At 42.9% G+C, this 10,122-nt stretch overlaps 1 protein-coding gene across 1 annotated transcript; it reads right to left on the bottom strand.

The window, feature by feature from the left end:
- sypl2b (synaptophysin-like 2b) lies at window positions 1-3,102 on the bottom strand. Its single transcript, XM_085394474.1, has 6 exons — window positions 2,944-3,102; window positions 2,722-2,799; window positions 1,871-1,989; window positions 1,572-1,767; window positions 1,033-1,224; window positions 1-918 (listed from the first exon to the last, which is right to left on the bottom strand). The coding sequence occupies exons 1-6, from the start codon at window positions 2,959-2,961 to the stop codon at window positions 811-813; spliced, it is 711 nt and encodes a 236-aa protein (XP_085250600.1). The 5' UTR covers window positions 2,962-3,102; the 3' UTR covers window positions 1-810.
- Window positions 3,103-10,122: the final 7,020 nt, after the last annotated feature.

Below are 10,122 nucleotides of genomic sequence, written 5' to 3'. Positions count from 1 at the left end.
TTACTGAAATAGTGTATTGAACAATGTAATTTTAATACAAACTCCTCAATTTAAACACACTCCTTGATTTAGAAAGATCTAGAAACAGAAAAATGCAAGTCCTATTGGGAGAAGCGCCCCATAAATATCTTATAATTCCAAGCAATCGTGAGAAATGTGAAATTCCTAAAGAGTTGGCATGTTCCTAATGAACAGAGGCATCACATACAACAAAATATTTAGCCGTTAGTCTAAACAAGTGAAATCAGCCTGACGTGAAGAGATGATGAGGCGTAATAACAAAAAAGATTAAACGGGACTCTGACCCACTTTAAACAATCTCACACTGGCTACTTTTTTAATGAATTTTTCGAAACTCTATATTTTCAGGCCTTTATAATAAAGATTGTGCTGAAATTCGTATCCACAGTCTACAGTTGTGTTAAGAATCAATGCACTTAAACTATATTTTATTTGTTAGGTTTCTTGCACTTCATACACTCAACAGCCCTGAGCCTTAAAAAAAAAATTTCTGAATGCAGAATGTATGGTTACAAAATACTGCACATCCATAGTCTCATTAGAAATAAGGGGCCCTTCATATTTGATGCATAGATATAAAAATGTTCTTTGTAAAATGTGCTTGAGAGAAAATCCAGATCTGAAATTAATACTGCAAAAAAAAAAAAAAGAGCAGTCAGTTTGAAATACATTTGTTATACGTAGAATAGTATTTTTCCTTTTGCAGTCCTAACCAAAAGCATTTGTGTAGGAACACTACATGTTAGACTATTTTAAAATGAAGTGGCTGTGTAGTTAGAATGGCTTCGGTCACCCCTCCACATTTGCAGGTGGGTTGGCCGATTTGTGGAAAGGCGTTTCCTTGTAAATAAACCAGCAGTTGCCTCCCCACAAGATGAGGTTAAGAAAACCAAATACCTGCCGAAAAATAAAACAGAAGAAGTCAAAACTGTACATGGGTAATTTTAAAAAAAAGCAAGGGTAATTATCCATTTAAGGCTTATTACTTAAAATAAATCGCATAAAGCTTACCACAGAGGCATTCAATCGACCCATGGAAGGCAGAGCCCCCGTTGCGCACGTGTGCACGCCACCTTTGCAAACGTCAATAAGAGTCAGCAAGAATGTAGGATCGGTAGCCCTCTTGACATCAGACAAACCTTTACCCCAAGCAGAAGATGATACCAACCACAGGAAGGCGAACACTGCAGTCAACCCCAGGTCCTTATTGAGCAGCAAAAAATACATGTCACTACAAAACCCACAAGGAGACCCAACTGAAATGTTTTCAGCAGAGAACAGAGCAGTGTCCAGCTGCTTGGAAACCACGCCCTCCCCAGTTTTTCATTTTCATATCTCTGTTAAATCCTCAAACTTGAGAGTGGACATCTCGTTATCTCTGCTCTCCTGCATCACTAAAGTGAATAATTACAAATCATAAAATATGTCCTTACTTCAAATTTGCTTTAAATTGGTCGTTCTGTAATGTCATCTTGACCTGTGAGCTGTTTGGAGGACGACCTAGCTAAGCCAAAACAACAGAGAAATAGAGTGAATCCAGTCAAACCTACCAGGATTGGGCCCCGACTAGGTTCCCTGTACAAGTGGTTGTAACACAAATAGATGATTAGCGTGGCGGTGCTGTAGAGGAACGCAAACACACCAATACAGACATAAAACTGCGCAGAGGATGAGTGGTCTCCAGTCAGAAAGTAATTAGTGGATGTTTCATTACAGTTAGGGACAGCGTAGGGATGATCCATCAACCTGTGTACACACAAAGAACGCATTAGAAATTATGACAATCGTTAAAGAAAACACACTTTCCGGTAAACTGGAATCTGAGGTGTGGCACTGTTTGTTTTGGCACCTGAATGGGTAGTTAAAGTTTGCTGTTATTTCTTTATTTTTTGTTCCGTTGCATTTGACATTGATGCTGGATGAGCCACTGTAACCTCCGGTTGTAGCAAAGGCAAATATGGAGAAGACCTGCACCCACACACACACACACACACACACACACACACACACACACACACACACACACACACACACACACACACACACACACACGAATATATAAGATAAAGGGATACAAATTAGGTGCTCAGGATAGAGTGCTGAACATAACTGTCACACAAATGTACCCACACTTCCTTCCAGATTTTATGCAATTAACTTTTTTTTGGTTTGGTTTTGTGTAAGACAGGAAGTCTTACACAAAACTATCAGGGTGACAGCTGTACAGAGTAGCAAAATCCGGTCTTAAAGTCATGCAATGCTGCCAGAATGCTTTATCCAGTAGCTGGAAGCGCAGAAATGAATATCAACCTGCACATATGAAATAAAATTTGGTTTTATGCGGCTACGCATGTTAATCGGACCCTATACTGTAAACCCTCTGGCGTGCAGAACACTGAACATCCTGCCTGCTACACGTTGGTTTTTGGTTTGAGCCGCATAAAGGCCTATTATAGGAAGGCATCTTGACTCGAGTGCAACTGCATGCCGTATTTATAACAGTGCTACAGCTCAAATGATGAATTGGATGGCTTATCTGGGCGTAGCAGTGGGTCACAAGACAAATAACACAATCAAGTTATGAAGTAGTTTTGCAGCCAAGGATCGGCTTCCTACGCAAAGCACACCCCGCCATACAGGCCATATGGTAAAAAGTAAAAGGAAAGAAAGCAAAAAAAGAAAAGTGAGGAAAAAACTTACCCATTCTAGCAAACGGATGAATGCCAAAGGCTCTTTAAGAGGTCCAAAGTCAAGACTGAATCCCGAAGTCATCACTTTCTAATCGAAAATAAAGACACAGCGTGAGAAAGACGGAGTTGCACTGCCGAGGAGGGTCGGGCGTAAATAGGAGTGTTTGCTCAAAAGTGTCCATTCATCAGATATACGTCATTAACTGCTAAACTCTTCCTGTAGCGCGTTTACCTGCGCAACGGATTCCATTGTTTCCCCAGACTCAAAATCAGAGTTTAGGAGCGGTTATGAATCGCCGATCCTGGTCTCTTTGCAGCTGCGTCGAAGATCCTTGGTCTTGTCAAAACTTTTCCAACAACTTTGCTGACTTGGAGCTGACAACACGTGATCACCGACGAAGGGGGGCGCTGCTTAACAGCAGGGCTCAAAGTGGAGGAAATGCCATCCGGTAGCTCCTGTTTGTTTTTCGCCACTAGGCGTTCATCTTTGTAGGTTACACTACACAAGAAAGAGTTTTTCAGAGCTTACAAATGCAAAAAACATGTGAAATTAAATTTTACTAGTTGCCCTAAAGACACAGAAGTGTAAGTGCCAGAAGTAAACGTGGTATTTGCAGAACATTTGAGATCACACAAGTTATTCTTTATAGTTTTCATGTGGACTTACATGAGCTTTAAGTGAGATGTACCATTAATTTAATCGTCCTGATAGTGTTTCTTGTCTAAGACTTGCCCGTATATGTCTTAAAGTTTGCTCACGTTTGCTTCACATCCCTCATGCATGGATGTCTTTAGTGTGTATATAGTATGAGCTGTAGGCCTGTATATGTGTCCACAGCTGCACTGTGTCCAAGTGTATTTAATGTTTCTGAAAATTGCAGTCAGGTTCTGTTAAATTTGTTGACATGCTGTGGAAGCAAATTCGATTCCTACTATGATTCCTGTGAATCATCTGATGGTGCTGTGCAGAGTTTATTGCATATAATGAAAAAAAAAAAAACCCAACCAGGATGTGTTGACTTAAGGAGGAGCCTTTTAACACTTAAGTAAATTTGGCTTTTTTTTTTTTATTAAGCCTGTTGAGAAACTCTTGCTTCGCTTACCAAAGTGATGACCATTTGACCTTTTGAAAAAGTAGCGATTTATTTATTTCGGTGTCTATAATCTACTTGTCACATTTTCAAATAATTCTTTAAATTTAACTATTTTGCTACAAAATCTTATTGGTTAAACTGGTGCATTAGTGATGGCATTGACACTGCTGTGACTCAGAGTCAGTATTGAGCCTGTATTTGTTTGTTTGCCCATGGAAGAAAAGTCAATAAAATCCAAGATTTTGATGTGTGCAAGATCAAGGGAACAGTTCACCCTGTCCGGGATAGGGTTACTGGGGCGCCCCCCACCCCAGGCCCGGGGAGGGTGCCCAAGGGTGAGCATCTGGTGGCCGGGCACAGCCTGAAAAGGGGACATGGGCCCATCCTCCTGCAGGCGACCAGCTGGAGGCACAGTGGGGGTCAGGTCAATGTGTGCCGTGCAGTGGCCAGGAGCGGAGGCCCTTGCGGACCAATCCCCGGCTACCAACACTTGCATTTGGGACATCTGGGACCGATTGTGGCTCAAGAGTTGGCAGTTTGTCTTGTAATTGGAAGGTTGCCGGTTCGAGCCCAGGCTCGGACAGTCTCGGTCGTTGTGTCCTTGGGCAAGACACTTCACCCGTTGCCTGCTGGTGGTGGTCAGAGGGCCCGCCTCTGTCAGTGCTCCCCAGGGTGGCTGTGGCTACAATGTAGCTTGCCATCGCCAGTGTGTGAATGGGTGGATGACTGAATGTGTAAAGCACTTTGGGATCCTTAGGGACCAAGTAAAGCGCTATACAAAGACAGGTACAAATACATTTACCATCTGATAAGGATGTCTCCTGGGTGCATCCTGGTTGAGGTGTTCTGGGCATGCCCCACCAGGAGGAGGCCCCAGGGGAAGACCCAGTACATGGTGGAGAGATTATATCTCTCGGCTGGCCTGGGAATGGCTTGGTGTTCCCCCCGACAAGCTGGAGGAAATGGCTGGGGAGAGGGAGGTCTGCGCATCTGGATGGATGGATGGATGTTGATGTGTATTATATCACAATGAATTACCAACTGGATTAAAAAAGACAGCTGTGACTCTCAACAGCTCCAAAACCAAAGATTCACATATAGATGAGTAATTTGATTGTTTTTTTTAAGGAATTTGTGACATCAAGATACAGAATGTGACTAGGGGTTAGGTATAATTGAATATTCTTCCTTACTGCCCTAATCATGCTTCTCTTTATTTAGTGGGAACCAGTTTTATTTTACTTCATATTGTGGATATAAAGTGCATATCCCACAATAAAATTTGACATATTCGAAAATCAAATAATCTAGCGCTTAACAAACTTAACAAACTGCTTTTTGTTTCTTTGTGTTTCTTGGCATATTATCAATTATATTGTTAGTTAATTGATCTCGTGGCAGGTTAGGCCTCCAGTGCTTAACAAATTTGTGAGACCATCTACCACAAAAATAAGAAAATATAAATATTTTAGAAATCTGTCAAAAACATGTTTAAAATGACTGAATGCACTAAACTGAATTCATATTTTTACACACCCATTTTAGCTGGCACACTGGACAGAAATTAATCAAGAGAACATTCAAACACTAAAAAACAGATTTTATTTCTGTCTTTACAGGTGAAAGTAAGCAAATGCAATCTGGCATCTTAATCAAAAGATAACAATGTGCTGTCCAATTTTTCCAGCTTTGTTTGTAAAACTTGTGGATATTGACAATAACTATATTTTAACATTAAAACCAACATTTCAAGAGCTTATGCATATTGGCTGACTGGCCATTAGCCATGAAACATAACAAATGATTTGGGTTATTACCATTCATCCATCTTCTTCTGCTTAACCAGGGGTCATGGTGGCAGCAGCCTAAGCAGAGAAGCCCAGACCTCCCTCTCCCTGGCCACCTCCTTTTGCTTGTCCGGGGGTCAGGGAAACAGTAAGGCATTCCCAGTCCAGCTGAGAAATATAATCTCTCCAGCATGTCCTGGGTCTGCCCTGGGGCCTCGAAATAGGGGAACATGCCCAGAACACTAGCCTAAGGATAGCCATAATTTGGAGAAAGCTCACTTTTGACTCTTGTATCCACGATCTTGTTCTTTCAGTAATTACCCAAAGCTCGTGACCATAGGTGGGATGTGGACATACACTCAGGGTATCTCAGGTACCCTGGCAGAGTGTATAAGGATCAAATGGCTCATAGCAATGGGCCAGACTCCCAGTATTCCCAAATGCCTTCTCCAAACCCACAGAACACATGTAGACTGGCAAACTCCCATCCACCCTCAAATATCCTTGATAGGGTAAAGAGCTGGTCCAGTGTCCCGTGACCTAGAACACTCCTTGTTCCTCCTGTATCCAAGGTTCGACTAACAGATGGACTCTCTTTTCCAGCACCCTGGGATAGACTTTGCTAGGGAGGCTTAGCAGTGTGATCCCCCTGTAGTTGGAGCAGACCCTCCAGTCCCCCCTTCTTGAAGATGTGAACCGCCACCCTCGTCTGCCAATCCAGAGGTACTGCCCCTGATCTACATGCAACAGTGTAGAGGTGTGTCCGAAGACAGCCCTACAAGATCCAGAGCCTTCAGGAACTCAGGGCGGACTTCATCCATCCCAGGAGCTCTGTCACCAAGGAGTTGTTTAATTGCCTCGGTGACCTCACCCCTGGTAATGGACGAGTTGTTCCCCTTGTGTCCAGACTCTGCTTCATCTATGGAAGACCTATCAGTGCAATATCCTCAGTTGAAGTCAGCAGTGCTCCACCAGTACTTTACACAGTGCAGGTACAGCACCCCTTTGCCCTCCTGAACGGCCTGACGGTTTGCCAGAATGTCTGTGAGGCAGTCCAAAAGTCTTTTTCCAAGGCCTCTCTGAACTCCCACACTCCCATAGTATTTGCTTCAGCAACTACTTGCTCTCTTCACTTGAGTGTCCAGAACATACAGACACAGATCTGATGATATGAATACAAAATAAATCATCGACCTGCAACCTAGGGTGTCCTGGTGTTACGTGCACTTATGGAAAAACTTATTGTGGTGTGAATGAGACACGACGGGTCCAAGGATCATAGTTTTGAGCCATCTTTATTGACATGCGTCACACCACAACAACACCAACCCCTGAGTCCCCGTGTTTGTTTGTTTTTTGTTGGTTTTTTTGCCTGTCTCATTTGGCTCTTTTGCCATCAGAATTATTGTCTAAAGGCAAAGAAAGATGCCCAAAAGATTTACTTTACCAAATTGACCATCCCAGCCTTGCCATAATGGTCCATTTGATTCACCTTTTATTGTTTATTTTATTTTCACTTGCTGAATACGGGACAGACTTGACTGGGGGAAAGAAGGGGAGAAAGAAAGAGGGAAAGAGAAACTGCTGAGAAGAGGGACGGGGGAGAAGGGCAAAAAACAAAGTCCCCGTGTTTTAACAGCATCTGCGTGATCTGCAGATGCCGCGCAGGTGTGTCCGCATGGCACCACGGGCCACGCCTCACCACACTTATGTTCAAACGTGGTGTTCGCTATTGATAAACTGTGGTTTGCACACAAGTCCAGTAATGGAACACTCATCTGGTTCAGATCTGGCGGGCCGTTCCTCCCAATCACACCCCTCCAGGTCAAACTGTCGTTGCCCACATGAACATTGAAGTCTCCCAGTAAGATGACAGAGTCCACCAACTTGTTCCCCAAACCAAAGGCACAGTGAACTGTTCTCTTGATCTTCTACTCATAAGGGTTTTTGAATGGCTCTTTGTCTGGTTTCTCACCCAGGACCAATTTGCCATGGGAGACCCTACCAGGGGGCACCCCCCCAACAACATAGCTCCTGGGACACACAAACCTGTCCACCACAATAAGGTAGCGATTCAAGAAGGTTATTACCAATACTGGTAATTTAGGGCAGCTGTGGATAAACCATACATGTCAAGAGCCGTAGTTCAGCACACAAGCTGGACCCAGAAGCAGAGACAATACGCCAAGGTGCACGCAAAATAAACTTTATTTCTAATTACGGGTGTCCCGAAAGGGTCAAAGGAAAACACGCCGAGTAAATGGGAAACAAAGGGACCGGGAGATAAGCAACTCGGGAACGCCATAATCAGGACCGTGGGAGGCTGCAACAGAAAGAGAGTTACTGGGGAGCGGGGGAATAACAGCATACGCGGGGTAGAGTTATTAATCTCACGATCAGGGCTGGGCCGTGGGAACCGGAGGGAGGGGTGAGGGTCCGCGGGAGAGCTGCAGGGAAACAGAGGAGATGATGACCGGTGGTGATCCGAACTCCAGGCGGGCAGGAGGACAGACAGGAGGAGGCTCAAAACATGCCGAACGGTTACCTGAGCACACAATGAAAGGATTAGCGTTGTTCAGAATTTCACAACCACCTTCACCTGGGGGCCAAGTTACCGCTGAAAGGTGACTAACAGACTGGCGTGGAGCAGCTGGCTGAGCGGGGTTAAATAGTCCACCTGATGATCGCCTGGAATGGGATGCAGGTGTAGAGTCGACAGCCACACCCGTGGGCGTGGGCATCCCATCAGCTCCTCGGACACCGGGCCGCGGACCATGACAATACATGTGCTACATGCAGACATTTCTGCATCTCTGCTTTTTAAAGACACTTTGTATATAGTTTATTTGATGTAATATTTAATAGTGAACTGTAAATTTTGGCTTTTTTTCAAGGAAGCAATTTTTATTCAGTGTTTTCATAAAAGCCTTATTTTTATGCATTTACTACTACTGAAACCTTTCAAAATGAAGTTCCACCCCTGTGTGCATGGATTGTCAGCAGGTCAAAAGATTCAGCTCCCACATACCAAATAACTTACATATGAAATTATCTCGCAGGCCAGATATAATTGGATGTGGCCCGTGAGCCGTGACCTGGTCTAAACATTGTATCAAGCACTGTAAATAGGCATGCATGGGGATCAGGTGTGATCCCCTATTAGATCCTACCTTCTTTTATATATTAATGAATTGCAGAGCCAAAATTAATCTGGGTGTGGTATTTTATGCTTTTTCATGCTTATATGTCAGAGCTTCTTAAAAGTGGAACTTTTCTTTCAAACAATTGTTCAGGCACTAATTATGGCTGATAGGCTCCACTAAACAATTTAATTTGTTTTAATGACAGTACAAGGTGAGGAGGATTTTTTTTTTAACGATGCCTGATATCATAGCAAACAGCTAAATGTTAAGTGACTGCACAGTAAGAGTGATTGATAGATATTGAGATTTCTGCAGATGTTAAATGAGCATTATTAAACTCATGTCATGTGATTAACATGACTCTCGTCAATGTGGGTCAAACTTATTTACACAGAGGCTCTCCTTTCCCACAGTCTCAGTGAATGGCAACGCCTGTTTATGGGCTGGGTGCTCAGGCAAATTAAGGTACACTGTGCCATCTATTAATATGACTAATTTTCCTCAGCACACTGTACAGCAGGACTGGAAGATTCTGGTTCTTTTAGAAAAGCTCTGGTCTCGTTTTTGCAAGTCACATCTCGAATGAATAAAACTGCCTTTGTTCCCTACCTTTTATTAGCTGACTATGCAGTGGGAGGGAGTTCAGGTCCATTGTAAGTCCTCTTTGTGAAGGAATCCTGCTTCACAGTTGTGATTGTCGGGTTTCCTGAATGTATCTGAATAAAGAAACATACTTTCAATAAACAAAACTAATGGGGTATCCTTGATGACCCAAGAAACATTTGGGAATAGCTAAATTCTAGATTCAAACTCAAGTTTTCAGGGAGTTTTATGCCACTGAAACTTGTTCAACAGGTTTTTTATTTTGGGCTGCCATGCTATGTCAATGTTTTTGCTGCTGGCAGAGTTGCTGGACTGGCTTGAGCCACAACACTCAAGTAGCATGACTTCTGATCTAGTCTACCCACCTTCATTTATATGGCAAGATATTATTTTACTCCTTCACAACAGATTTGCTGAAAAAACTAAAACCCAGAGTTCAAATGTGATCACAGGTATTGGGTTGGGGTTTTGCATATCCAGACAGCTAAGGATTGTTTTGAATTTGGGTTAAGGGTTATTTTAAGTTATTTTGAACACATGACCAGTAGTCATGGGATTATTATGCATCACATGCACAAGTCTAATGAATTCTAAATTAGTCAGAATTGAAACAGAATTGCTAAATGTACCTTGAGAGGGTGCCAGGCCATACAAAAAAACGACTTTGATTCATTTAAAGAAAATTGTATCATACTGTATGATTGTATGTAAAGATAACTGAGGAAATGGTTAAGCTTCTTTACACAGACAGAAAGAGCAATTTCACTGGTCTGGCCCACTTGAA

This window comes from Rhamphochromis longiceps, linkage group LG20 (assembly GCF_057381845.1).
Source record: "Rhamphochromis longiceps isolate RC_006_pf linkage group LG20, R_longiceps_female_GT1.1, whole genome shotgun sequence".
Classification (NCBI taxonomy): domain Eukaryota; kingdom Metazoa; phylum Chordata; class Actinopteri; order Cichliformes; family Cichlidae; genus Rhamphochromis; species Rhamphochromis longiceps.
Note: the sequence above shows the minus strand (reverse complement) of the source record. Positions and strands in the feature narration are given on the sequence as shown.

Excerpts from the sequence above, each read along its gene's own strand:
- sypl2b (XM_085394474.1), bottom strand. Across the intron at positions 1,990-2,721 it reads TCATCCGTTTGCTAGAATGG|GTCTTCTCCATATTTGCCTT; the intron begins GTAAGTTTTTTC and ends GTGTGGGTGCAG. Across the intron at positions 1,768-1,870 it reads AACTTTAACTACCCATTCAG|GTTGATGGATCATCCCTACG; the intron begins GTGCCAAAACAA and ends GTGTGTACACAG.